The 26,908-nt window shown below is 35.2% G+C and overlaps 1 protein-coding gene across 3 annotated transcripts in view; it reads right to left on the bottom strand.

The window, feature by feature from the left end:
* Positions 1–26,908, bottom strand: part of TBC1D14 (TBC1 domain family member 14) — a 111,810-nt gene continuing 84,902 nt past the window's right edge. For 2 of the 3 annotated variants that reach the window (XM_051965565.1, XM_051965567.1), the window contains 6 exons: positions 26,173–26,267; positions 24,245–24,316; positions 23,347–23,475; positions 20,022–20,131; positions 6,314–6,572; positions 1–2,821 (listed from right to left, as the gene is read on the bottom strand). In XM_051965565.1, coding sequence (XP_051821525.1) covers positions 2,756–2,821; positions 6,314–6,572; positions 20,022–20,131; positions 23,347–23,475; positions 24,245–24,316; positions 26,173–26,267 — 731 coding nt within the window. In that variant the 3' untranslated portion in view covers positions 1–2,755. The remainder of the gene's footprint in view (positions 2,822–6,313; positions 6,573–20,021; positions 20,132–23,346; positions 23,476–24,244; positions 24,317–26,172; positions 26,268–26,908) is intronic. The other variant, XM_051965566.1, reaches the window with a different exon arrangement.

Here is a 26,908-nt window from a genome sequence, read left to right as displayed (position 1 = left end):
CAATTTTATATGACTTTTATTTAATAAAACCACATATTTACAATTCAAAAAGTTTTGTTTGATACACTTACCTAAATAAAACAAATGGGTAACTGTACAATCAAAACATGATATGTAGCAAGTGTATCAAGAGTTATCTATAAGCAATTTGAATTAAGACATTGAAAAATATAAGCAATTATAAAGTATGTTTAAAATGAAATTTTTAAAACTAAATTAGACATTCTGACTAGAGATTAAAGATGCCAAGTTTGTTCTCTACTATAAAGTGCAGGTTGCACAAAATCCCAAACATGAAGTCTTAGATTCTGTAATTGAGTTGCACGTAAAAATGCAGACTTCTGAAATGGTGCAGCATTTCAATATTTGTTTTCCAGTTATTCTTAAAGAGAAGCCCAGTTCTTTTGGATAGGGATATCTCCTGAAAAGAGGGCAAGTTCATCTGCCTTATAGTTTAAACCTCCCCCACACTTGAACAGTAAAAATTAAGTTGGCAAAATCCTAGATGATCCCTGAATTGGTTGTGAAAACTATTCTTCGAAACTTGAGATTGGGTAAGTAGTCCAATCACAGAGGGCCAAGGACTCCTGTACCGGTTTCACATGCATCAATAATGCTATCCAAAGGAATTTTTTTTTTCCAAATTAGTCTAATGAAAAAAGTTAAATAGCTGAATTTTTAGACAGGTGAAAAATTTCACAAACTGTGCAAAGCTCATTATTGCATCACTTTTCTTCATTACTTAACAAATATTTATGTACACTAAGAAAAGATAGAAAATATATACATCCTCAGAGATCAGAAATCCTAAGTCATTGAACAAAAATAATTACATCTGTGGATAATTAACAGTGCACAAGTGCTGTGGCAGGCCTTGGTTATAACCACGCCGTTTTCAGTCTGTGTTACATTCAACATCTTGATTTTAGGAAATGGGCTTCTGCAGGGGTTAGGGACTAGAAAGGTTGGTAGGGCATCCAGTGGAAAGGGAATGCCTTCTCAAAAAAATTAAAATTAATGATAGGCAAGTCATCTTTTTTAAAGGCTGAGGCAAAAAGTGACATCAACAACATATTACAAATCTCACTGGGGGAGAGTCAGCATTTTATAGCTGAATACATACCTAAAAAAGTTCCTTAAAAGGTAACAAACCACACATAGTGCAAATATTTGATGTTAGGCGTACTGATGACTTCAGAATGAGATACCTTAACCTGAAGATCTATTGACCTTCTAGTTGCCTATTGCATCTAGATTTATGAAAAGAGAAAGTAGTAGACTTAGAAAAACTATGGAAATAAGACCATAGTAAGGTTTGGATGGATGTAAGATTTCTGATATAATCAAAGAGATCAGTCACTAACAGCAACTATCTACTTAAAGAAGTATGTCATTGGGGATCAGACATGTAAATAAGAGTAAAAAGCTATCTTCTTCTTGTATGGGTGATATAATTTGCAAACACTTAAGGGAATGTCAAGTGACATCACAATATGATCTGAATGGTCAAAACAGCACTCAAGAAACCAATAAGCTGGTGGATAACTGGGGTAGAGAGGTCATGAATTCACAAAGAGATTATCACCCATTTCTAAAATTTTGCTAAAAAAAAAACAAAAAACCCAAGCATTTTCTACAAAGAAAATAACTGAAGTTCTTAATTATCTTACTAGAAAAATTGTCTGAAAGTAACAACCTTCTATCCTAGTTCAGAGCTATTAGGTATATATTGCTTCATTCTTCTGCGATGATGACAATTTCTAAAGCGCATGATGCCATACATAGAGATAACTATGGGCACTTATGATTTATTCTGACATTCAGTTGATGAAGTCAGGGAAAGAAGTGGCCTTAGGGACTAGAAAGGTTGGTAGGGTTCCCTCATGCATGACCCACTGTGGTGGGGTTTTCTTTTTGTTTCTGAGTGTGTCTATCATATAATTTCCTTTCATATAGACTCTGTATTTGTATTTCATCTGTATCAATAAATAAAGCCTGTTTATGTTCTTCTACCTACCAATTTTTATTTTCTCTTGGTATGATTGCCAAAAAGCAGGGGAACAGTCTCTGAGAGAACTTGATACTCTTTGGATATTAAATGTGTCACTTCAAATAAACACGTATCCTAAAAAAACTTTATAAAAGGCAACTTGGTAAAATTCCAAAACAAGCAACAGGTCTCCTCTCCCATAAGGTGTAGCTCTTTTGGTTGTATCAATCCCCAATCCCATTTTCACTGAATGTTATCTTTGGTAAATGTGTTTTCAAAAACAAGACCCAGAGCTTTGGGGGGAAAAACAGTTGAGAGTAATATCTTCCATAATGAAAATATGCAAACGTGAACTGGTGTCACAGATTAAGAGATCTTCAAAAGCACATTTCTTATACAATCTGGCTACAAGAATGTAGAGTACTGTCCACCATTTCATATTGACTTGCTAAGATTTAATTAACTTGTTTGGAAACTGAAAGGAAAAACTTAGTCATTGCCCTTATTCAAAATCGTGCACAGAGTGTGAGGGCTGTGTACAATCAATAACAGGTCATCATGCCACAGAGCTTCTTAAGGCTAAGCCTTGGTTTTCTCTTTTTAAAAAGGTATGTGTGGGAATGTGTTTTTAAGGCCAACTCTAGTATTATTAACAAAACTTGAAAATAATAGACTTGATGTTTCTCAAATGCTTATCCATTTGAAAGCAAGACATCTGCCCCTGGATTATCTCTTTTCCCATCTTCTCCCAATCCATCGGAAGCGTCAGTGTCTGAGGGAAGGGCTTCCCTTTTCCATGTCCCGGTTGTCTTTCTGCAATGCAAGCAGTACCTAGAAATCAGAGGGCAGACAGTTAACCAAAGGCTGCCTAGGATATATGCGTAGCTACAGTTACATGAAAGCCATGATAGTAAAGACAGTTACAAAAGAGATTAGATTTAAGAGTTTCACAGGGATTTACACAATGGGCATGCTACAGGACCCACAATAATTAAACAATTCAAATAAGAACATGTGCCACTTCAAAAACTTCTCATGTTTTAATGTGAAAGATACTGAGAAATAATAGTAATAATGGCTGACGGGTATAGAAAGCTTTATAATTGCCAAATGCTTTTATGCAAATTACCTCCTCTGATACAAATAAAGACTATAAGAACGTGTGATATCTGTAACTGTGAAAATTTGCTGCTAAAAGCTGAGGTGGCTATAAGATCTGTCCCCGAATTAGAATGATATACACCAATGAAATCCACAAATAATTCTTGGAATTCATTTTAGTAAATATTTTCAACCCAGAGCAACAAGATTTCATATTATTGGGGGGAGAGGGGAAGTAATAAAAGACAGACATATCAACTCAGGAATTGTAAAAAGCTAAATGAAGTATAGTATAAACTATAAATTATGTTAGACACTGACTTTTCTTCTCTCATTTACTGGTTCATTTGACAAAAAAAAATTTCTAATAAGTGTATCTATGAACAATCAGCTAACACTTTGTTTTTTAATTTGATTTCATTTTTAAATGTTAAATTTTGAATTTCCAAATTATTGCTCCCCTTTTTCTGCTCTACCCCAAAGATAAGAACAAAGCTCATTACAAATATGTAGAATGAAAAATAAATTTCTACATTAGCTATGTCCAAAAAGAAAGAAAGAAAGAAAGAAAATATGCTAACTAATAGCATAACTAATCTATTAACTTTCCATCTGGAGGTAAATAACAGTTTATCATGAGTCATTTGGAAGTGTGACTGGTCATTGTTCTGACCAGAACTCCTAACTATTTTCCTTGTCTTTTCTTTTTCCTATGATACATTACACAATTTCTTCTATTTTTTCAGTCTTTTGACTTTGATTTATGATTTCTTGATGTCTCAAAGTCATTAGCTTCCTCTTGACGAATTTTAATTTTTGAAAAGATAATTTTTTTTTCATTAAGCTTTTCCCATTTTTTCCTCTACTGCTCTTAATTGGTTAAAAAAAATTTTTTTTTTGCTCTTTAAAAAAAATATCTTTTTCTTGTTCTAGGAAATCTTGTTGGCTTGTGTCCAATCTATATTTTCCTTTGAGGCCTTGCTTGTAGATGTTTTCAAGTTTTGTGTTCATGTATTGCGCTTCCTTACCACCATAGTGACACAAGTTTTTTGTTTTGTTTTTTTCCTCCCTCTTTTTTTGGTTGCTCACTCTTCTAGCCTACTTCCTGACTTTGTATTATATGTTTTTAGGTTCTACTCATTTCCAGGAAAGGGAAAACGGAAGTACAGAGATATTTAGTCTGAGCTATTATGTCTTTTTGCTGCTTTCATAACATCAGAAAGGATCTTGCAAGTTTTCAGTACTTCCAAAGTAATGATTCAAAAATAGGTTTGTTTCTTGGCCTTCAGATCTGTGATCTGCAAGTTCTTGACTCAGGCTTAGGTTTGTCAGCCTCTACATGGTTGAGTTTCAGCAGACTGCTACTAAACCCAATTACTGTTCACCCATTGGAAGGATCTATAGTGCTTCCTATCTCATCTTTGATGAAGTGCTGGCTCATCTTTGGCCTAGAACCCTCCTGCCCTAGTTATTCCATTTCAGGCTTATATGTTGGGCTAAAGGCTAGTACTGACTTGCTACTCTACTCCTGGGTGACTGCCATGCAGCCATTTTTTTGGAATTCAGCTAGGGGCCAGATCACAACCACTTCACTATATTCTGAATCTGTGACCTGGAATTAGCTCTTATAAGACAAAGATGCCAGATGGCAACTATTCCTGCACCCAGCATTAGTTCAAAGATCCCAGGGGATCTCTCTTTTTTCTAGTCCTTTCTTCTCTGGTGCTCTGTATTAATCTCTTTGGATGCTGGAATGCTTCCACTTCAGCTGCCACAGTGAGCTTCTAGTTTCAATACTAATTTCAGGAGATCTCTAAATCTTTTAAGCTACTTTGTACTGGAAAAATGACACACTATGACTGTTTTCCTGATTTTCTTTGGGGCACTAATATAAAAAAAAAAAAAACAAAGAATGTGCTATATGAGCTAGACAGAACTGTTTGCTCTCACTCCACCATCCTGATTCTACCAGTATTTAGTTTTTATGACCATTTTATCAAAAGAAAATCTAACATGATCATAAGCAATAACTTTTAGGATTTATCAATTCAAATTACTTTTAATAAAAAAATTCAAAAATGATGCAAACACTATTAATACTACTAGGTATCATCCATATTTACATAGTGCTTTACAATTTACAAAACACTTTCTTCAAAACGAGCCTGACAAATAGGTGGTAGAAGTATCATTCCCATTTTGCAAATGAGAAAACTAAGTCGTAAAGAAGTAATGTATAGAGGCAGCTAGGTGATGGAGTGGATAGAGCACCAGCCTTGAAGTCAAGAGGACCTGAGTTCAAATCTGGCCTCAGACACTTAACACTTCCTAGCTGTGTGACCTAGCTGGGCAAGTCACAACCCCAACTGCTGGAGGAGGAGGAGGAGGATGAGAAAGAAGAGGAGGATGAAGAGGAAGCAAGTCACAGGTTTGAAATACCAATGAGTACATTTTACCCTACATTTTTTCTTTAAAAGGTAAATATTCAATAGAATAATATAATTACAACATAGAAATTATTGTTGAACAGAAAATGAACTCAGGACCCCCAACACACACACACACACACACACACACACACACACACACACACACACACACACACACGTGTCCCCAGGCCCCACACTGCCATCTTCCAGAAATCTGGCCTTAGAAAAGCTACTTTATATCTGAGTTATTATACACCTAATTTCTTCAGGTATAAAATGAGATATACATAAATTATTTATTTCAAAAAAATTTAGTGAGGAGCAAATGAAGCAACATGGGAATGAAAATTCCTACAGATCAAGTGACTGCAAAGCAAAGTCACAGAGTTTGAGGAAGGCCATGTGGCTATCATGCAGTGACTATTTGCTTATAAGCTTTGATATTTTCTCCTCCCAAATTTAAAATGAAACAGATTTCAAAACCATTTATTAACTGAATTACATTGTTCAATACACAATATTGAAAAGAGTCTAGATTTGACTTAGTGCTAACACACTAAGATACTTTAATAAATGTTTACTGACATACAATGTGATCACAGAAAAAAAAATCACTTCCCTTCAGTTTATTCAATTGCAAAATGATAATACTTAATTCTGCCTCATAAAGCTATTGTGAACTGAAAGATATGTAAACTTCATAATACAATAAAAATTGGAGTTATAATTTTTTTTTTTGCCTAGCAAAGTCACATACTGAAGAGAGAATTTAAAATAGTAGAGAGTGATTTACCTGAGCCCACTTTTTATTTCTACTTTGCATCTGAATTGCAGCAATAGATGTGAAGAACTCTTCTGAAGGCAAATCTTCTGGTAACTTAGTGAGGAATTGGGCTATGTGAATAAAATCCATTTTGGTCAAAATATCTTCAAAGAGTTTGAGTATTCCCAGGGCAGTACGAAACAGAAACTCTTCACCATCACGGCAGAACACATCCCAAATTCGACATGCCAGATCAAGTGGCAAAGATTTACTGTACAAGGTAAAAATCCTGGAAATGAAAGGGCAAGTTTTTCAGATCTAGAGTCAGACAAAAAGTAAACTCTTAAATACAGTCATAGTCTGAACCTTTTAAAAAACAACTATACCTAAAACAGAAGCCCTGGTTTCTTTCTTTGGTTGTCTAGGATTTGCAATAATTTTAAAATAGCAGTTAAGCATGTTTCAAGGCACTAAAACTGAGAAATTATTTTTGCCCTTAATTCATTCCATGATGCTAATTTAAAAAATGAGGCAACGCAGAGATGTAGTAGATAGAGCATTTGGCTTGGAGTTGGGTGCTCTATCTGACCAGTAAATAGAGGGGAAAGGTTTAATGAGACCTTACCTAGTGCTTTCGTTTTTCAAATTTTATACACAAATGTCCATTTACATGAGCATTTCATTTTTCAAATACATTTTAAATATTATTGCCATTATTTCATACTCAATATATTAAGATGACTAAAGAGATCCAAGCTACTTAAATACATTGCTACATACGGCATCTAATTCCATGCATCTAGCATTCCAGAAAAGGGCAACAGTTTTTCCCAGCAGGGGTCAGCAAAGAGCAAAATTAATTTTTCCAATAAGCTAACATTTCTTGATAAAAACTTACTAATAAACACACAAAGAAATACAGGTATGCTTTACTTCAAGAGTACTGAGAAAACAACTGGAGAAACAAAAACTTAGAAGTTTACAAAAGAATTCACGGAGTTTTCTATTAGTTATTAATTCCTCTAGTGCATTTTAAAAATAAATTGGTATTTTTTTTTTTTTTTGGTAATCCATTTCATATAGAAAATTAAGAAAATGGAATTATTTCTCAATCTCCTGCAGGGCTCCCTGGTTTCTTTCTTTCCAAAGCTATCATGAGTTTCTACTATTTTACATGCCATATCTAGATGTAACCTAACACTGTAGTGGAGCTTATGTAGCAAAGTCCTATGGTTACATTGTATGAAGAGCCACATAATTTTATAAGTACAGCATTACAATAATTCCAGGATGATAAATTTCAGCAAGACTATTATACTATACTACCTTCAAAAGTCAACTCAACAGCAATAAGGACATCAGGAAGAGGGTAGAGTTTGGGGTGAAATATACTGAATTCTGCAAATAATAACTCATTTATTCAATCAACATAATGTTGCCTCAAACATTGAATGAAAGATTGAGCCACTCACATAGAATATCCTTCATGTAAACTCTTCATTGAACACCTTCTGAGATAGTGGCAAACACTGTTGGTGAACATACATCATTCTATTTCATGCCTTGACTAATATTAATCATATAGTAAGTTATTTATTGTTTGATCTGTAAAGAAATCTTAATGTGATTTTAACAATCATACAGGAGATACCTTACTAGAGGTGAACATTTAAAATGGCATCTCACTATCTCCAAATTAAATGCTTTTTTTTTTTTTTTCAAGCACAGTCTGTAAGCCCAGCAGGATCTTGTAATCCTTTGCACACTTCAGGCAACTGGTTGCCCTTAAAGATCTGACCTGCTTTAAAATAGCATTTAAAAAAAATAAAAGCCTGCATTTTTCTTCTTCATTCACATGTGTAGCTCCCCTCATTTCCATTTCATAGAGATGAAAAAAACAGAAATATCAATTGCCCAATTATTTTCCCTTTTCATTTTTCTTGGATGCAAGTTATTGCTTTTGTCTTTAGCATAACTTGCTAATAATGCCTGCTGAACTGAATTCATACCATTCAGTATCTAAGTATCTGATTGCCTCTCCTCTTTCAGATGTCTTGAGAGTTAACCCCTTCAAAAACTTCAAAATGTTCCCTACTCCAACTCCCTCCTACATGACATCTTCTTCTGCTCATATTTGATTTGACCCAGCCGTTCTTTCCATTTCTGACTTTATACAATATTTCTGAATATAATGTGAGAGTTCAAATACTGTGGCATCTATTCTCACTGATGAAGCTTGACAGACAAATCTCAGTAGAGTTTTTTCCAATTTTTCCCTGTTTACAGTATTATCCTACATATGGGTTGCAAAATGACCTGATTTAATTAAGCCTCATGCCAGGTTTTCTATAAACTTACTCTTTTCTCCACCAGTCTCACTGTTTCTTGACTCCACAGGACTAATGGTCACTTATCTCTCTCCTCTGTCAAATATTACAAACTTCCATTGTAAGCTAATACATGGTGTCTGTGGCTCCCATCTCTCTATGTGAGAAGCTTAAGTATTTGGTGGTTGAGGCTATTTCTAGACTCCTGTCTTGTTCATTATGGAAACTGATTTACATTATTTACACGCCTTTAAAAATGATGAGTCTGTTTTCAAGTTAATTCTTTTCTGTTTTACAGCATCAATAAATAGCTTCTCATTTTAAAATTCAGATCCTTTCTATCTGAAAATAGTAAATTTTACTGGGGAATGGAAAAGGAGGGATGATTTTCTTCTGTGCTTATCATACTGTTAAAGAAAATTTTTAAAAAATTTAATAAAGTATTCATGATATATTGCATACTGCTTTTAAATAGTAGCTATATTCTTGGATTCATTTCATTTTCCTAAGCTATATCTTCCAAAAAAAGTTTTGTCATCTTTCCCTATATCTACCTCTATAATGAGTTAACTGAGAATAGGTGGCTTTAATTTGGACAGCCTTTATAGAAATCTCCCTAAAACTTCTCTGCTTCTATATCTTCTTCAGTGGATGCTGGCACACAAGTCAAATTAATAAACTATATTAAACACCTACCTACTATGTGCCAAGCTCTGTACTAAGAAATGGATATATAGAGAAAAGCAAATGATAATCATTATTCTCAAAGAGCTCATATTTTAAGGGGGAAGACAACATGCTAACAACTATGGACAAACAAGCTACACAGAATAAATTAGAAATAATCAACAGAGTGAAGGCACTAGAATTAAAAGAGGTTGAGAAAAGCTTCTTTTAAAAAGTGGGAGTTTGGGCTTATATCCCAAAGAGATAATAAAGAAGGGAAAGGGACTTGTATATGCAAAAATGTTTGTGGCAGCCCTTTTTGTAGTGGCTAGAAACTGGAAATTGAGTGGATGCCCATCAACTGGAGAATGGCTGAATAAATTATGGTATATGAATGTTGTGGAATATTATTGTTCTGTAAGAAATGACCAGTAGGATGAATACAGAGAGGCCTGGAGAGACTTACATGAATTGATGCTAAGTGAAATTAGCAAAACCAGAAGATCATTATATACTTCAATAACAAGACAATATGAGGATCAATTCTGATGAAAGGGGCTATCTTGGGCAATGAGAGGATCCAATTCAGTTCCAATTGATCAGTGATGAACAGAACCAGCTACACCCAGCGAAAGAACACTGGGAAACACTGTAGCATTTACAGTCTTTCTGTTATTGTTTGCTTGCATTTTTGTTTTTCTTCCCAGGTTATTTTTACCTTTCTAATGTACACATGTATTGTATTTAACATATACTTTAATATGTTTAACAAGAAAAAAAGTGGGAGTTTAGCTAAGTCTTGAGGTCAGGGAGAAGAAATGAAGAGAGAATTCTAGGCATGGAGGACAGCCAATGAAAAAGGTAAGTAAAGTATTTCAGGCTAGTGGCACTGTACAAATGTGAGGGCTTGGTGAGCCTGAATAGTACTAATGTAAGAACTCTTATGTTAAAATGAGTTCCCTCCTCCTCATCCCCTTCCACTCTATATATTGTCAAATGCTATATTTTTTAATCTCTTCAACACCAAGTTCTTCAATTACCACCAAGTGTATCAACTACCATTCTGGTTTAGTTTCATTAAGTCCCTACTATGTGACAGTCATGATACTAAACATGAAGATAAAATGAAAAGATAAAAAGTAATTCCAACCTTCAAGAAGATTACAGTCCAGTGGGGAATATGATATGCAAATAATCAAGTACAAAAAGATAACACAAAGACAGGTTTTCTATAGAAAACAAGACTTTAATTGAGATTTGAAGGAGGCCAGAAGGCAGAGGTGGAGATAGGAAGCCCTAGGCGGGAGGGAGGTCTAGGGGTGGGGTGATGGGAATGTTTTATAGGATAACAAAAAGTCCACTGCCCCTGGATTATAAAGTACTTGGAGGAAAATAAGGCACAAAAAGATTCAAAGGAGAGGAAGGGCATTAAAAGCTAAAAAAGGGAGGCTGTATTTGGTAATGAAGAATAATAGCAAGCCTACTATATGACAGTCATGATACTAAACATGAAGATAAAATGAAAAGATAAAAAGTAATTCCAACCTTCAAGAAGATTACAGTCCAGTGGGGAATACGATATGCAAATAATCAAGTACAAAAAGATAACACAAAGACGGGTTTTCTATAGAAAACAGGACTTTAACTGAGATTTGAAGGAGGCCAGAAGGCAGAGGTGGAGATGGGAAGCCCTAAGGTGATGACACGGTCAGAGATAATCTGAAGCAGAGAGAGACCAATCAGAAGTCAGACACAATAGCCAAAAATGACATAATGAAGGCCTGCACCAGAAAGGTGGCAATGTCAGAGAAGAGGAGGAGCATAATGGAGAGATTACAAAGTAGAAATGAGAGGACATGGCAACAAACTGAATGTGGGAAAATGATTTTCTTCACTGTCTTTTCTGTAAATGCTCACAATAAATATAGCAAAAGCAAGACAGCCAGAAGTGCCAAAATATTCTCTTACTGTCTTTGGACACACTCTAAAAACAACTCTGCCAGTTTCACTGCTTCTTCTCTAAAGGAAATCTTTGAATCAGTTTTTCATTTAGTATCAGCTTGCTTTTTGTCATCTGGTATGTCAAAGCTTGTGGTTCAAATCCTTCAAGTATGTCAATTAAATTAATAAAAATTTCACATTTAGAATATCAACAGTTAATATATTCATCTGTAGAATTTATATCTAAAATAATGATTCTTGACATCCTTTGTCCCATTCCCCAACTTACTGCCTCCCACCAACCAATCACTGACACTACAGATAAAGAAGGAGTCCTTGGCAAACTGAGATTTGTATCATGAATTTCCAAGGTCAAAAATCACATTACTTAGGAATCGGTCTACTGATGTTGAGCTTTTTTAATCTACCTGAATCCAGTTTTCTCATGTAGAAAATTAAGGATTAGATCAAATGGTTTCTGAAGTTCCTTCTACCTTGAAATGTATTCTATCATTCATCTGTAACTAGGTCTGGTCCTCAGAGAGTAGCCACAGGATATCATCAGGAAGGTACTTAAAGACTTTTTACAGCATAACAAAACCTACAAACACTAGTGCTCTATTGATATAACCTTTGAGAACCCAAGGTTGTTCCCCATTCCTCAGATGCCTCATGATAGCAAGAAGGTGACCCTGCAGCATAAGAAAGTCTAAGCCATTCTGCCAGATCCTAGACCCAAGTTGATAAGACTTTAATCATAAACCTATGCAAATCTGCTGTTCAAGATCCACACTAGCTAAGATTTAAGAGACACAGTACCAGGCTGGCTGCAAGGTAAGGATTAACCACATCAATTCACATGATGATTTAAATTATGAAAGGGTCAAAATTCCTTTCAATAGAAAGACTATCTACACTGGCAAAATTATAATCTTGTAAGTAAGGAGTATAAAAGAAGACTATTATCAAAAGTACAAAATCAGCACCTGAATATGATGGCTCCCTACTGAAGTAGTTTTCCATAGAGCAGAAAGCTTCTGCTCCAAGTCAGATAGAAAGATCCTATAAGGCATCCTTATGTTTTAGTGGCAAAATAGATGATTCTTTATTGTCATTCTACTGATAAAACTGTATTCATTTCTGATGTTGAATCATTTAATGAAAAGAACTTACTTTTATGGATCTTTAGGAGTTAGGGATGTAGGCCCTGTAGGAGCAGTGACCAGTCAACAGGATATATTCAAACCTCAAAGTTTTCTTCAAAAAGTAAACATTCATCATCATCATAATATCACTGTGTCAAAAATATTGGTAAAACTAAAATTTCATGAAAGATCTAAGCAGGAAATGAGCTATCAAATCTCTTCATTAATTCGAGACTTTTCCCCCCTCTAAAATCCATTTATGTCTTCCTGTAAATTCTTCATTTGATTATTACCAGAAATATTTTGACAAGTTCAATGACCTCATCTCATACCTCCCACAAAATACGTATTCTTTGTTGTCTGAACATTGAAATCAGCGTAGGAGGGCATTGACAGTTATGAAATGTTCTGTTCCTTCACATCTACATCAAGTAAGGGAGTGTCAAATGATGAAGCAAAACAAGATTTCTTGCCAGAAAGGTGGTGTCAGCAACTTGGTCTGATTTTGGTTCATTGTTGAGAGTGGACAACTGCAGGGGCTAAATGATCCATTCAAATCTTCCCATCCTTCAGGATTCTTGCTCATACCCTCCCCGGCATTTACAACAAGAAATCTACTTAACTTAGTGGAAGCTTTCCTGAATTTCTTTTGGTATCATGAGAAAACCAGTGAAGCAAGTTTTTTGGTTTTTTTTTTTTTTTTTTTTTAAATAACCTGTCAAGCAACTCTCTAAAACCAAGCCGAGAAAGGTGCTAATCTGCACAGAGATCAGAGACTTCTCATTCAGGAAAATAACTGGTATAGTTACTGTCCTTTATCCTTATATCTAAATAGTAGAAAATGTTCTTTAAAGAAAAACTTTAATCTTTTTCTATCTAATTTCTACTTATTGAAAGAAGAACTTATTGTGGTTCTAGTAGGTATAGATTTATTAAATTAAACACTTGCAATGTGCCAGGCACTCAAATTACTAAGCATAATTCTAAATTTAACACAATATAAAGTAAATATTTTCATATGCTTGTAGAATAGGACTGTAGATTTCTATTTTTCACAGATTATTTTTCTTTTTATTTTTTTAATTCAATTTTGTTTTCAGGTCCAAAATTTCTCCCTCTTTCTCCTGTCCTTTTTATACTTTGGGAAGGAAAGAAAAATCTGTGTTGTTGTCACTGAAACAAACACGTGTAAGTGACCTGCCCAGTGTCACATAGCTAATAAGTGAGGTTAGATTGGAATTCAGGCTTTCCTAATTCCAGGTCAAGCATTCTATCCACTGCATCCCTCAGATGTCCTACTAAAAACATATATAACTATGAAAACAAATTGGGGAAGGGGGGAAAAAGGGAGGGGGAGAGAAAGAAAAAAAGAAGGGAGGGAGGGAGGAAGGGTAAGGGTAAGAGAGGGAGGAAGGGCAAGGGAGAGGGAGAGAGGAAAGAAGGGTAAGAGAGAGGGAGGGAGGAAGGAAGGGTAAGAGAGAGGGAGGGAGGAAGGAAGGGTAAGGGAGAGGGAGGGAGGAAGGGTAAGGGAGAGATAAAGAAGGGAGGAAAGGTAAGGGAGGGCAAGGGAAGGAGGAAGGGTAAGGGAGGGAGGAAAGAAGGAAGGGTAAGAAAAGGAGAGAGGGAGGGAGGAAAATAAGAAGGGAGGGAGGGAGGAAAGAAGGAAGGAAAGAAGGGAGGAAAGAAGGAAGGGAGGAAAGAAGGAAGGGAAGGAGGAAAGGGGGAATAGAGGAAGGAAAGAAGGGAGGAAGGTAGGGGGAAGAGAGGAAGGGAAGGGAGAGAGGTGGAGAAGGAGAGAGGGAAAGAAGAAAAAGAGGGAAAGAAGGGAAGGAGGAAAGGGAGATTTGTTTTGATTTGCACTCTAAATCCATCACTTCTCTATCTAGAGAACAGCATGTTAAATCATGAATCCTTAGGAACTGTGATTGATCTTTGTGTTGATCAGCAGTCCTAAGGAGTTTACATTCTAATGGGGGAATGGAATCAAGAAAGAAACCCAGAATTAGGAGTGGAGCTGGAAGAGAAGTGGAGTGGAAGGAGTAGGAACAGGAGATAATCAGTAGCCTGCTTATTTGGAGGAGTTAGGTTATGGATCTAACTCTGACAGAAAATAAATCCTGCACTTAGGCTCAAATGCACCTCAAGTTGCACACTGGGCAAGGAGAGGAAACACAAGTAAGCAGTAGTTATAAAGTTCAACCCCCTGGAGCAAGGCTTCAGTTTCAGGTGACAACCTGCTCTGAGGCCTGCAGCTGATTAACAAAAGCTGGGAGATAAGATGGGGAAACTGAGCAAGAGTTTCATTCCCCTAGTTAGATGATTCCATTCCATTCCAGTTTGTTGCTGTGATCTGGGCCAAAAGAGCTAGCTTACTGAAACTCTAACCAGAGTGGGCCTATAGCTATGTGATCCAAATTCAAATCCAGGTCAGGAGTCTGCAAAACCCAAAATAGGAAATCATCAGAAAGACTTTATCCTAGACTCGACTGCTCTGGGCCCAATGAATTTGTATGTCTCTGCCCTGAGCCACCCAAGATCCTTGAAGAAAATTCAAAAGCTAGAGAAAGAACTATTAGGACAGCAGAAAATACAAATCTCAATTCAAACAAGGCTCACATTCTCTTCAAAAATATGCAGCACTCAGTCTGAATATTAACTCTTTATTTAGCAAATACAACTGGAAGCAACATAATAATAATAATAATAATTTAGCCATAAAAAGTAATTTTGGTGATAGGGACATCCAAGATACAAACTCAGAAGAAGGTAATAACTCTAGAACATTAAAAAACCTAAAGGAAAAATACAGCTCAGATGCAAATAAGGCAAATTAAAATAAACAAAAACATTAAATGAAAAAGGATGGAAAAGAAATGAGAGCTATGGAAAAAAAACTTTTAAAAAGAGAAGTAATAGCTTAGCATAAAAAGCACCAAACCATATCAAAGCACCATCCTCCTTAAAAACTAGAAAATATTAAAACAAAGTCAAAAGAGTAAAGAAAATAGAAGTAAATGTAAGATATCTCATATAACAAATAAACGATCTGGAAAAATAAGTATCAATGGACTATGCAAAAGATATAATCAAAAAAGAGCCTATCTGTAATATTTCAAGAAATCATTAAAAAAAAAAAAACCCTGCCTAAATCTTATTCAAACCAGAACATAGAAAAATGTAATCCACTGATCATTTCTTGACAGGAAACCCAAAAAGAAAACTCCCAGGAATATTATAACCAAAATCCAGAGTTTCCCGACAAAAGAAAAACAATACGCTTTCACTTTTGAACATCAAGACCATCTCTATATGTCATGTTTATCTAACTTGTTTTCTATTACTTTTCAAAGATAATTATTTATTTCATCTGTTAGATGACTATCCCAGGAAAAATTTTCTGTAGATCTAGGGAGCTGAATTCACTAAAAGCAATTATATCCTTTACATCCTCAGTTACCTTGCTTAGAATTCCTATTGGTCATTTTTATTCCAACTTTTGGAGTCTGAAGGCCATTCTTTGTAAAGAAAAGGCAGGCTCTAGACCTGTGATACCATATCTAGGGAACCATATTGAACCTGATATGTGTGTAGAACCATGTTAAAAAATATCCTTTTAGTTTAACTGAAAATATTAAGAAATTAATATGTCTCTAAAGTCCTAAGACTTTTCTTCTTCAAAATTATGTAAAAGGTCAAAACCAAAAGCTATATTTCTAGAGAATATACACTAAAAACAGTAATCAAATTTAAATTAATTTACTTGGTTAGTTAAGAAGCTGCTTTCCCCCATCCCCACACCAGATTAGAGTCATGACCAAGGTAAAGTCAGAGTCAAAGAAGGAATTGAGTGGTTTTAAGATAAGATTAGTGGTTATTATTTTATTAGAGCAGGTGATTAATCCCAAACCATATTTTATCATATTGTGACCTTTTCCTTGTTCAAGAATCCTATAAATATAACTTCAAATTGTCTGAAGTCATGAGGAATCTGTGAGAATTTAGACATTTTTCTCCAAACAGAACAATGCCTGAATTTGGAATAATGTTAAATTAATAAAAATTATTCCTGGAAGAATCATGCCTAAAACATAACATTCATTGTTAACTTTTACTTTTTTATTTGACAAGGGTGAGGAAATTTGCTTTATCAATGCAGTGCAATTCAACACTTTTTGTGGAACTTGATGAAGTTGCCTCGAGCACTGAGCTTTTACCTGCCTTGCCCAGGATCACAAAGTCAGAATGTCTCAGAGGTCACAGTTCCAGGCTTGTCTTTGCAATGACTTGTACTGTCCACCTCAAGTTTGGCAAAGCAAACAGGAATTGTAAAGTTCTGCCTTCCACAGGTCCTTGTATTCCAATGCTGTTAGGCATTTTTATCAATGACTGGATGAAAGCCAGTTAATCATTAATGTGGCTAATTAATCACATTTATGCATGACAGGAAGGCAGAAGATATAGCCAGCAATTAGATAACAGAATTCAAAGCCCAAAAAATCCTGACAGTCTATAATATGTCAAATAGAGCAAGATAAAATGTATAGGAAGAAATGTCCAATCAGGAAGAGATATCAAATCTTAAACTTATATTTAAAAAAACAAACCAAAACAGAATGAAGGAATAGCAACAATTACAGTAGCTAACATTTACAAAGCTTTTTCTGTGCCCAGGCATGCCATGCTGCTGAATGCTTTAGTGGTTATTATCTTACTTGATCCTCACCACAACCCCGGGAGTAGGTGTTGTTATTATCTCCATTTTATAGATGGGGCAATTGAGGCAAATGGAAGTTAAGTGACCTGCCCAGCAATGTGGCTCAACAACGTACCAGAAGATGGCAGGAATTTCTCCTCTTGGATACTGCCCTATCGAACCATCTCTTGAGCATTATGCTCAATGAGGGACATTCCATTTAAATGAGAGCACTGACAGACTCACTCTTCTTACTCTAAGGGCCCAACCTGATGCTGCTGTTCAGTCATCGAGAGTTGTGTCCAACTCTTTGTGACCCTAGGTTGAGGTTTTTTGAGAGGGGGGGAGGGGGCGGTTGGCAAAGACACTGATTTCAGTCCTGGTACTCTCTTCACTGTCACCTAGCTGCCCAAGGTGATAAGCAGATTCAAATCCACACCATTATCAAGAAGTCAATAAGTATTTGTTCAGAACATAATCTATGCCAGATATTCTGCTAAGTAATGGGGGATGATACCAAGACAGAAGTGAAGCAGTCTTTCCCCTCAATGAGCATACAATCCAACAGAGAAGGCAACTTGGATATAAGTCAGTATATGCAGAATATATACACTTTGAATAAAAGGTAACCTTGGAGATGGGGGGCACTAGCAGCTAGGGAGAGCAGGATAGGTAGAAGGGGGCAAGATTCCTGAAAGAAACCAGGGATTTCAAGAAGCAAAAGTGAGAAGGGAGTGAAACTGCAAGCACGAAAGGCATCCAATGCAAAGGCATAGGATAGGGAGATAGGAGAAGTTTAGTCTATGGAGCAGCAAAGTCAAGATGACCAGACCAGGGAGTGCAGAGAGTAGGATCATGAGCAAGAAGAGTGGCAAGGCAGCAAAGGGCTAGGCTGGGAAGAGCCGTAAATGCCCAATAGAAACCTCTGCATTTGATCCTAGAGGTAACAGGAAGCCACTGATTATGTAGAGAGATCAGCGTCCTCATTGGTTCCCATGGATTCAATGATCACTTCCATATAGCTCTATTCATCTACTCCTAACCTGACCTCTTCCTGATTTCCAGTTTTGACTCCCCAACTGCCTGCTAGGTATTTCAAAGACCTTACAAGTTCAGAACTGAGACTCATCATCTCCTTTCCTAACATCATGTTCCAGTCTCCTAGGCTTACAAGCTCCTTATTCTGCCCTGTTACCTCCCCTTCCCATAAACTCTAGTGCTTCCCTGTTACCCCAGAATCCCATAGAAAACACTCTGTTTAGCTCTCAGAGCTCTTCATGCTTGGCCCCTTCCCACCCTTCTTGTTTTCTCATACCTCCTGCCATCCCCAGACTCGGCCATCCACTGACACTATCTCCCAGCTGCTCCTCACAAATGACATGCCATCTCCCCACTCCAGTCATTTTCCGGGCAATGCCTGGGAGTCTCTCCTTCTTCACTTCTGCCTCTGGCTTTGCTGGCTTCTTTCAAGTCTCAGCTAAATTCCTCTCTTTTACAAGAAACCCTTCCTGGTCCTTCTTAATGGAGTGCCTCCCCGCTGAGACTAACTGGTCCTGTACAGAGACGTTTGTACATGACTGCTTACATATTGTCTCCCCCACTAGATTTTGGGCTTTGAGAGGTAGCTTTGCCTTTCTTTCTATCTCTAGTGCATGGCACAAAGTAAGCCACAATAATAAATAAAAGCCTACTGGCTTTTGACTTAGATTTAGGAAAATCACTCTGGCAGGCTAGTGGAGGATGAACTGGAGTGGGGAGAGGCCTGAGGAATGCAGAACAAAGAGAAGATACTGCAATGTACAATAGTTCAAAGTGAGAAATGGGCCTAAATGAAGGCAATGGTCCTACAAGTGAAGGAAAGAGATGCTGTGAAAAATAACAAAAACAAGATCTGGCAAGTGGATGTATATGTGAAGTGAGAGTGAGGATGACAGCTCCTGGTCACTGCAAGAACAGTGATGTTCAAACAGAAGATGGAAAGTTGAGAAGAAAAAGTGGGTTTGAGGGAAAAGAGAAAAGGGGGGAAAATCTAGATTCATGCCAGCTCATGCTGTGCATAAACTTCCTAATTTGGTTCTACTTTTAATACTTCCTGTTGCAAAGCCTCAGGGAGGCAAAATCTGAGTACAAGGGATGGAGAAGGGAATTTTGCCCATGTAGTTACTAGTGTCCAAGCTACTGCTAGATTATAATTGACCTGGGGGAAAAGATGCTCAGTGGACACAGAATGAGGTTTGGAGCCTACACAGCCACAGAGGTAGTAAAGGGTGTAGGGGCTATGTAACTGTGTATGGATGTAATGAAGAAAAACTCAAAGAATAGCTAAAATGGGGAGCATGAGATGCAACCCAGAAGTCCACTCTCTGGTTGGCCGATTATACACCCTGTGGGTTTATGCTGCAGTGCTTTATTTTGGAGACCACTAATCTAGAAAAGTACGGTGTATGATCAAATATTAATTGGGCCATACTTCCAAACTAAGGGACTGGTGATTAGTGGTTTCTTACACAAACATCAAAATTTTGTTTCACTTTACAAACACTGCATGGAACCTGATGAGCCTATGAGCTTCACATGGCAGCAACAAATCCATCCAGGCATACTGGCACTGAAGTCCTTAAGAAGACAAGTGAGTCCATCTGATCTAATAGCCATTCTATGGCTTCTATGAGCCATTTACTAGAAATTTCATTTTCCACAAGTGAAATCTTTCACGTATTCAAAAAATTGTACTTTTAAAAAAACACTGATGTTATACCATGAAACAAACAGCAATCTATAAATGTACAATGACAAAGAACCCTAACTTTTCTCTGTAAAGGGATCATCTAAAATTGAGACATCTGGGAAAGGCTTCATGGGAAAAGATGTATTAAGAGATGGTCCTTGAAGACAGAACTTACTTAAATCAGAAAAAGTGGGGAATTTGTGTGGAAATGAACACAGAACAAATCCCTGAGTCTTACCAGTCAATTAGATAGATGTCTGGAGTTAGGTTGTGTTTCTTGAAATGGGCAAATAATTTTGGCAGATTTTCTTCAAAGAATACCTCAAATGCTGCAAAGTACGTCAACATCTGTGGAAACAATGTGAGATATACTACTAAACAAGTTACTGATAAACGTCATCCTTGTTTAATATATATTCTTTATCATATTCAATCACGACAGAAAACTCAACATTGTTCATGAAAAGAACAGGCTTTAGAAATTACTCCGATCTATTCTTTTTTAGTCATGACATGGGTTCACTAGAAACAGCTTGGAAGAACAAATAAGCAAAAAAACTAAAATCCAGAGATTATTTTATCAGAAAAAGCATCTCCTATGTCTCTGGGAAAGAGTTACGCTCTGGGAAAGAAGTCATTGTGGCTGATACACTTCATGCTGGCTGGAATCAATAGTAAATTTTGCACCCCCAAAGGTAATTTAACAGTGAAGCTTATTGTTAAATATCACCACCATCATCATATATTTCATAAAAATTAATAACAGAAGTACTGATCTATAATTATAGAGAACTGTGGGTGGAGGGCAGGAGAGTTTCCACATAAGTTCAAAAACCTGAGAAAGAAAGTAGGGCAAACACTATCCTCCTTTTACAGAGAAGGAAAGTTCAGAGAACTACATGGTTTGTGCAGAATCAGAAAGTTACCAACCAGAAGAACTGAAAACATGAATCTTTTCACTATAAGACTTGTACTTTATCATACCACTTTTGTTTATTAATTTTTTTTATTGATATCTTTTGGTTTCACATCTTTTTATTTCCAACTTTATAATCCCCCTTCCATAGCCAGCAAGTTGTCCCTAGTAACCAGGATATTCCCTACCAACAGCTTTCCTGCCCCACCACCTCAATAAAAAAGGAAGAGGAGGTGCTACAGGGTTTTTAAAATGTTATGCAAGATAAAACATCCTCATGACCAATTTCTTTTTGTTTTTTGTCTTTATTTGGGTTTGATGGTTTTTGTTTTTGCGAGGAAATCAGGCTTCAGTGACATGACCAGAGTCAGACTGACTTTTTAAAAAAGGTGTTATGAGAGAATTAAATGTATTTTTATAAAAGTAAAATAGATTTTAAGTATTCACTTTTTTGTCACAACTTATATAATTTTGCATTCCCACAAAAAGGGCTGTGGAAATTGATTAAATACAAAAATACTAACTATATATTTTGGTCAGAAAGCATATATTATATAAAACAAAGTCAGCCTGTATTAGGTAATAATGCATCTTCTCAACTGTGCATCCCAGAAAGCACCGAGCATAGTGCCCTAGCATTCAAATACCTAAACTGTTGTTTCCAGAAAAAATATGTTCACACCTTATTTTAGCATGTAAAAGCACATTTAAAAAAAAAAAAAAGAAAACTTTTTTAAAATAAAACTGAGAATACTAAGAGAGAATATGTTTTCTGTCTTGGGGGGGTGTCAGAGAAGAAGGGAAAAAATATGGAATTCAAAATGTTACAAAAATGAATACTGAAAACTATCTTTACATGTAATTGGAAAAGAAATAAAGAATAGTTCTTAAAACTCTTTCTTTAGGGAAAAGCTCCTTGGAAAGGACAGTATTAGATTATCAAAAAAGTTTTTTTAAGGAAATGTATTAAGATTACTCCATCTTTTAAGAGGAGTAACTCAGTTTTTGCCTCCTATCCACCTGAAGTAACTGGTAGTATACCTGCCTTTATTTATTCTCAAGGATTAAGATAGGATTGGAAGGGAAGGGGTCTCTTTGTTTGCTTAGGAGGAAGAAGAATGGTTGAAGCAAGTTGATTCCTCCACTATACTTGAAAATAAACACAGAAGACATTATAATGTATCTTTTCTTTGTTCAAAATTTCTACAAACTTACATCCTATCTTCCATTGACAAAGAGTTATGTCACAGGACATGGGAGATTATAACAATTTGAAAAACCTCTCTCTAAGTTAGAAATGGCTTGGATATAGATTATTGTTAAATTAATTTTCTGACAGATAAGCCTAAATCAGAATACAGTGTGAGCATTAATATTTTTCTTCAGCAAATTCAATTTGACACAAAAACTAAACTAGCTATGCATGTACCTGCATATTCTCAATTTACTGACATTAATTCTTGAATATAAAAAATCTGAATCCTTCTTTCTTCTCTAAAGGAAAAACTCACCAAATAACCAGAGTGTGATAGAAATACTCTTACCATTTAGATAGAGTCATTTAGTTTAACCTATCCCCCCATTATAGGAATCACTTCTACACTGTTACTCCTAACCAATGACCAAACACATTTAAAGATTTTATATTCTTTTACAAAATAATAGCAACTTTAATAAAAAGTTCCCTAATAGTATGTGATTTAGAGTTGGGAGGAATCATACAGAGGTAAATTATTCTCATGCTTTCATTTTATGGATGAAGTTTGACAAAACAATAAATTTACTGAGTAAGGTCACATAGTTAATAAAGAACAAAGCAAATACTGAAATCCAGGTTTTCTAACTGCAAATCTTCTGGATTTTCTGATATTCAAAACTGATAGTTTAATTTATACCTCTTAAATTTACTTCATAATAACATGTAAAGAATTTGCAAATAACTTTAGAAATATCAACATTTTATTCTTACAAAAAAGGTGCTTTAATCTTCATTTTGCTGATGAAGAAATTTAGCTACACAAAAGTTAAATGCTCTGGGTCAATCATACAGCTAATAAATGTATAAAATTGGATTTTCATCTTAAATGCTCCTGACTCTAAGGACTAGCACTACATTCACTGTGTTGCCAACAAAATTAATATTCACTGTTCCGGTATTTTTTTTTTAACGATATAAAGGAACAACTATAATTTATCTTCTCAAATCTAAAGTAGTTTCGTTTCTTAAAGTGAAGTTTGGAAATCAACAACTACCAAGATGACACAATTCAATTATGGAGTGCTTAGTCTAGATAAATTGAAAATTTTGTAATCAAGTTCACTCTAGCTCACGGTTACTCATAAAAGAAATAGTATTGTGCTATTATTTCCTCTTAACAAAACTTAGTGCTTAAACTATAGTCCACACCATTATCATTCAGTCTGATTTTTGCCAATAATGAAGATCAATTTATGCTATGTCTCACTTTTGCTAAATGTCATTAGTTAAGTGTCTTTAAAAAATTAATGAGCTTAATTATTCAAAAGTCTCAGAGCATCAAAGTAGAGAGAGCAAGGAGTAATTGATAACAAAAATTAGTTCTTTGTACACCACTAATAAAAGGGGAACATTGCATAACAATGACTACAGCAACTACAGAATACTCACAAGGCCATGGTCCACTCGAAAAAAAGCCATTTGACAAGGTTTATTCAAAAGATTAGAAAATGCAATAAAGGCATCTGCAGTATCTAAGTTCAGAATCAATACTGCTGCTATAAATGACATGCCCTGAACCTAAAAGAAAAATATTAAACTAGTATCAAACAAAATGAATAGTATACATACACAGTGCACATTTCTACTATATTTTTATAACTAAAAGTTGGATGTTCTTATAGTTCAAAATATTTCTATCACTCTCCATTCTAATGCATTACCAGAGAAATTAATAGTCCCTTTCCCACCTACCATTTCCCACATTCAATTTCACAAGTGAAAATCACTTAATATCACAAGTGATATCAAGAAGAACCAGGGACTGTATTTATGACCTTCATCTGTCTTTGCTCTTTTTTCTATCCCCATTCATATCTCTCCCTATTCCCTATTATTCTTTGTATATCTATCAGCCTGCCTGTCTTTTTAAGCCCCAAAGATGAACCATGCATTAGAAAACAAAAACTCCCTTTCACTGCACACTTGGAAAAAAAAAAAACAAAAACTCCTTTGCTGTGTATATTTTATCTTATCTCAGAAAAAAAAAAAGCCTTTATAAAGTGAAGAAACTATTTAGTCCAATGGACACAAAAATAGAAATGTCTACCAAGTAGATTTTTAACAATATGCCATGGTTAGAAGGGTATATAACAGAAATTCTATACCCACTGCTGTCTATACAATTTAAATAATTAATTTATCAGTAAACTTCTCATTCTCTCTTCTTATCAAAAACAATGAGGCCATGTAATTTAACTTGAGATTTTCTACTGAAATATGCAACCAAAAAAATTCTATTTCTGTCAATTTATACCACCCCGAAACACTGAAGAATAACTTCACTTACATAACCAACATCCGGTCTGTAACAAGTATAAGCGCCCAAAATACTGTGCAACATGTCATGATATGGACCACCCTATAACAATCAACACACCAAAAACAATACATGCATAAGTATGGTTAGTACTGGGAGTAACTTTTCATATGGGTTACCAGCAATCCATAGTTAATCTTATGAAGTATTTATCTTATGGACAAAGTTTGGAGCTTAGTCCCTTTAGAAAAGCAATAGATTAGGTTTGAATGTTGGAGTGTTAGCCTTACTCCTTGCTTGATTTCTCCTATATATAACTTCATTTTCATAACAGAAAAAATAAGCTGTATGTAAAATATTCATATAATACACCCAAATGTTTGGTTGTTTTTCACTCGTTTCTTCACCACTCTCAGTTTCTCTATTTCTTATACTTCTCAATGAGTTTCTGCCTGCCTTTTCCTTTCCTCCCTTTCAGTTTCTCTTTCCTTTCTTTATCTATGTAGCTACTGTCACATGTAAGAAGTATAATATCACAGATAACTCTATGACTAATCCCCTGTTATTTCAAAATACATGAAGTCACCAGTTTTGCTCCCTTCCCCTCTGACTACTATGTATTACTGGCACACATTCACCATTTAAAACAGTGTAGAGAACTTACACAAGTACAACACAGTACAGTTTGACAGGTTTTCTTTGAGAGACATCAAAAGCTCAATCCCCCTTTTTTTTATATCAGGAAACACAAAATTTTATTAAATATGGAAAACAAAAAAATGATGAAACCATCAATTAATAAGACCATCATGTTGATTTCTCCTTCCCTGTACTTGAGATTTTATTCCTAAGTCCTCTAGGATGTATTTTTTATAAGTACTTCTCTCATTCTAGAATCTTGTATTTCTGTTTTTCTAAGGGCTCTTTACTCATACATTCAAAGATGTTCAGATCTCCCCCCCATCCTTGGTATTCCATCTAGCAATTACTCTCTTTTATATCTTCGTTAGTGGTCGAAAAAGATGCTTTCCTTGATAGGGTTTATTTGTCTTTCGTTTTCCATATGCATGGAAGTTTCTACTTTCAGTACATTAAGAAAAAATACTGGCTATGTGATTTTGAAAAGATCACTTGGTCTCTCTTGCAGAGAATACCAATACATACTCATATAGAAATTACCAATTAAATCACAAGAACATTAAAAAATGAGAAAAAAGAAAGAATATAATAGGTTAGCTTTCAAATATCACTTAAGTATCAACTATACGCTAGGAGCTGTGTTACAAAAAAAGCCAAGAAGGGATTCAGAGCATGGGTCATAGATTAGATTCAGAGCTACAAATACAAATTGTATAAGGAAATGAACTTACTATTTGGAGCTGTCATTGTACCAGACTCATAACACCATCTCCCAGTGGCCTGTATAGAACTTAAAACACCTCCCAGTACTCACTAGGTGGACACTTAGTTACTGACACGTTATCTCTCCTATTAGAATGTGAAATCCTTGAAGAAAGTTTTACCTTCTTTGTAACCTAGGAGTTTAGTGCAGGACCTTGCACATAATAAGCACTTAAATGTTATTTGATTGACTAGTTTGCTCTGAACATATATATTTCAAGATACTTTATCTTCACTGCATAGACCCATAAGGATGTGCAAAACTGTTCATTTCATCTATTCTCAGACACAGCAAACCTCGAATATCTATAAATGGTAGTGTTAATCACTGCAGACTGAGATGTGTGCCTAAAATGTAGTGAAGGCAAGCAGTTAAATGTCAATAAATGAGTGTTTAAAATATTATAATAAAGGGTCTCAATGTTATTAAAAATAGAATATTTTAAAACTGGGAAGTACTATATTCTGATATTTCACCTATTAAAATACATAGTTCATCATGTCCAAATTTTAAGCAGAAATCAATTGTGTAAAAATAACTAATAAACATCACTTACTTGCTGGAAAATACAGAGATTAGGAAATGTTCTAGAAATGTCCAGTTTGATTAGTTCCAGACTGGCTTCTCTGTCAGCTGCAGAAAAACTTGTATCTATCAAAAACAAAGAAAACAATGCATATAAGAAACAGATATGTTAATATTTATAAGCATCAGAGGTTTTGTAATTGTATATCACTGATGGACTCTTTAGTGAATACATTGTCAATAATATTTTTAAACAAATTAAGATTTATCTGTAAGAGCAGTAATTACTAATTTTTTAAAAGATCAGAATTATTCTCTTTTCATCTTTCAAAACAAAGATGACAAAGATTTGAGTGACAAAGTGAGCAGCTATAGGCCAAAATAAAAATAAAAATCTTTCTAATATACTACATTACCTACACATAAAACTAAGTACCATAATAACCATTCATACAAAATGAGTTTATTTTTAATACCACATGACATTTTAAAACTAAGATTTATGTGGATTTACTGTTTATGTCAAAATCAGAAAATTTAAAAACCAACTATTACTATATTATTATGAGATATTTTCCAGCACTTAGAAATTGAGTAATTTGACAAAGTCCTTCATTAACTACAAAGTTACAGGAATATAAGAATATTAGTATCTTAACAAAAACTGGATACTAATCATAGTTAAAAATAAAAAAAAATAAGTATTTTCTAACTTGAAACCATTTTCACAAATCGACCTGTAACTAGCATCTCCAATGTTTAGAATT

This window comes from Antechinus flavipes, chromosome 6 (assembly GCF_016432865.1).
Source record: "Antechinus flavipes isolate AdamAnt ecotype Samford, QLD, Australia chromosome 6, AdamAnt_v2, whole genome shotgun sequence".
Classification (NCBI taxonomy): domain Eukaryota; kingdom Metazoa; phylum Chordata; class Mammalia; order Dasyuromorphia; family Dasyuridae; genus Antechinus; species Antechinus flavipes.
This window is presented reverse-complemented; position numbering and strand designations above follow the sequence as displayed.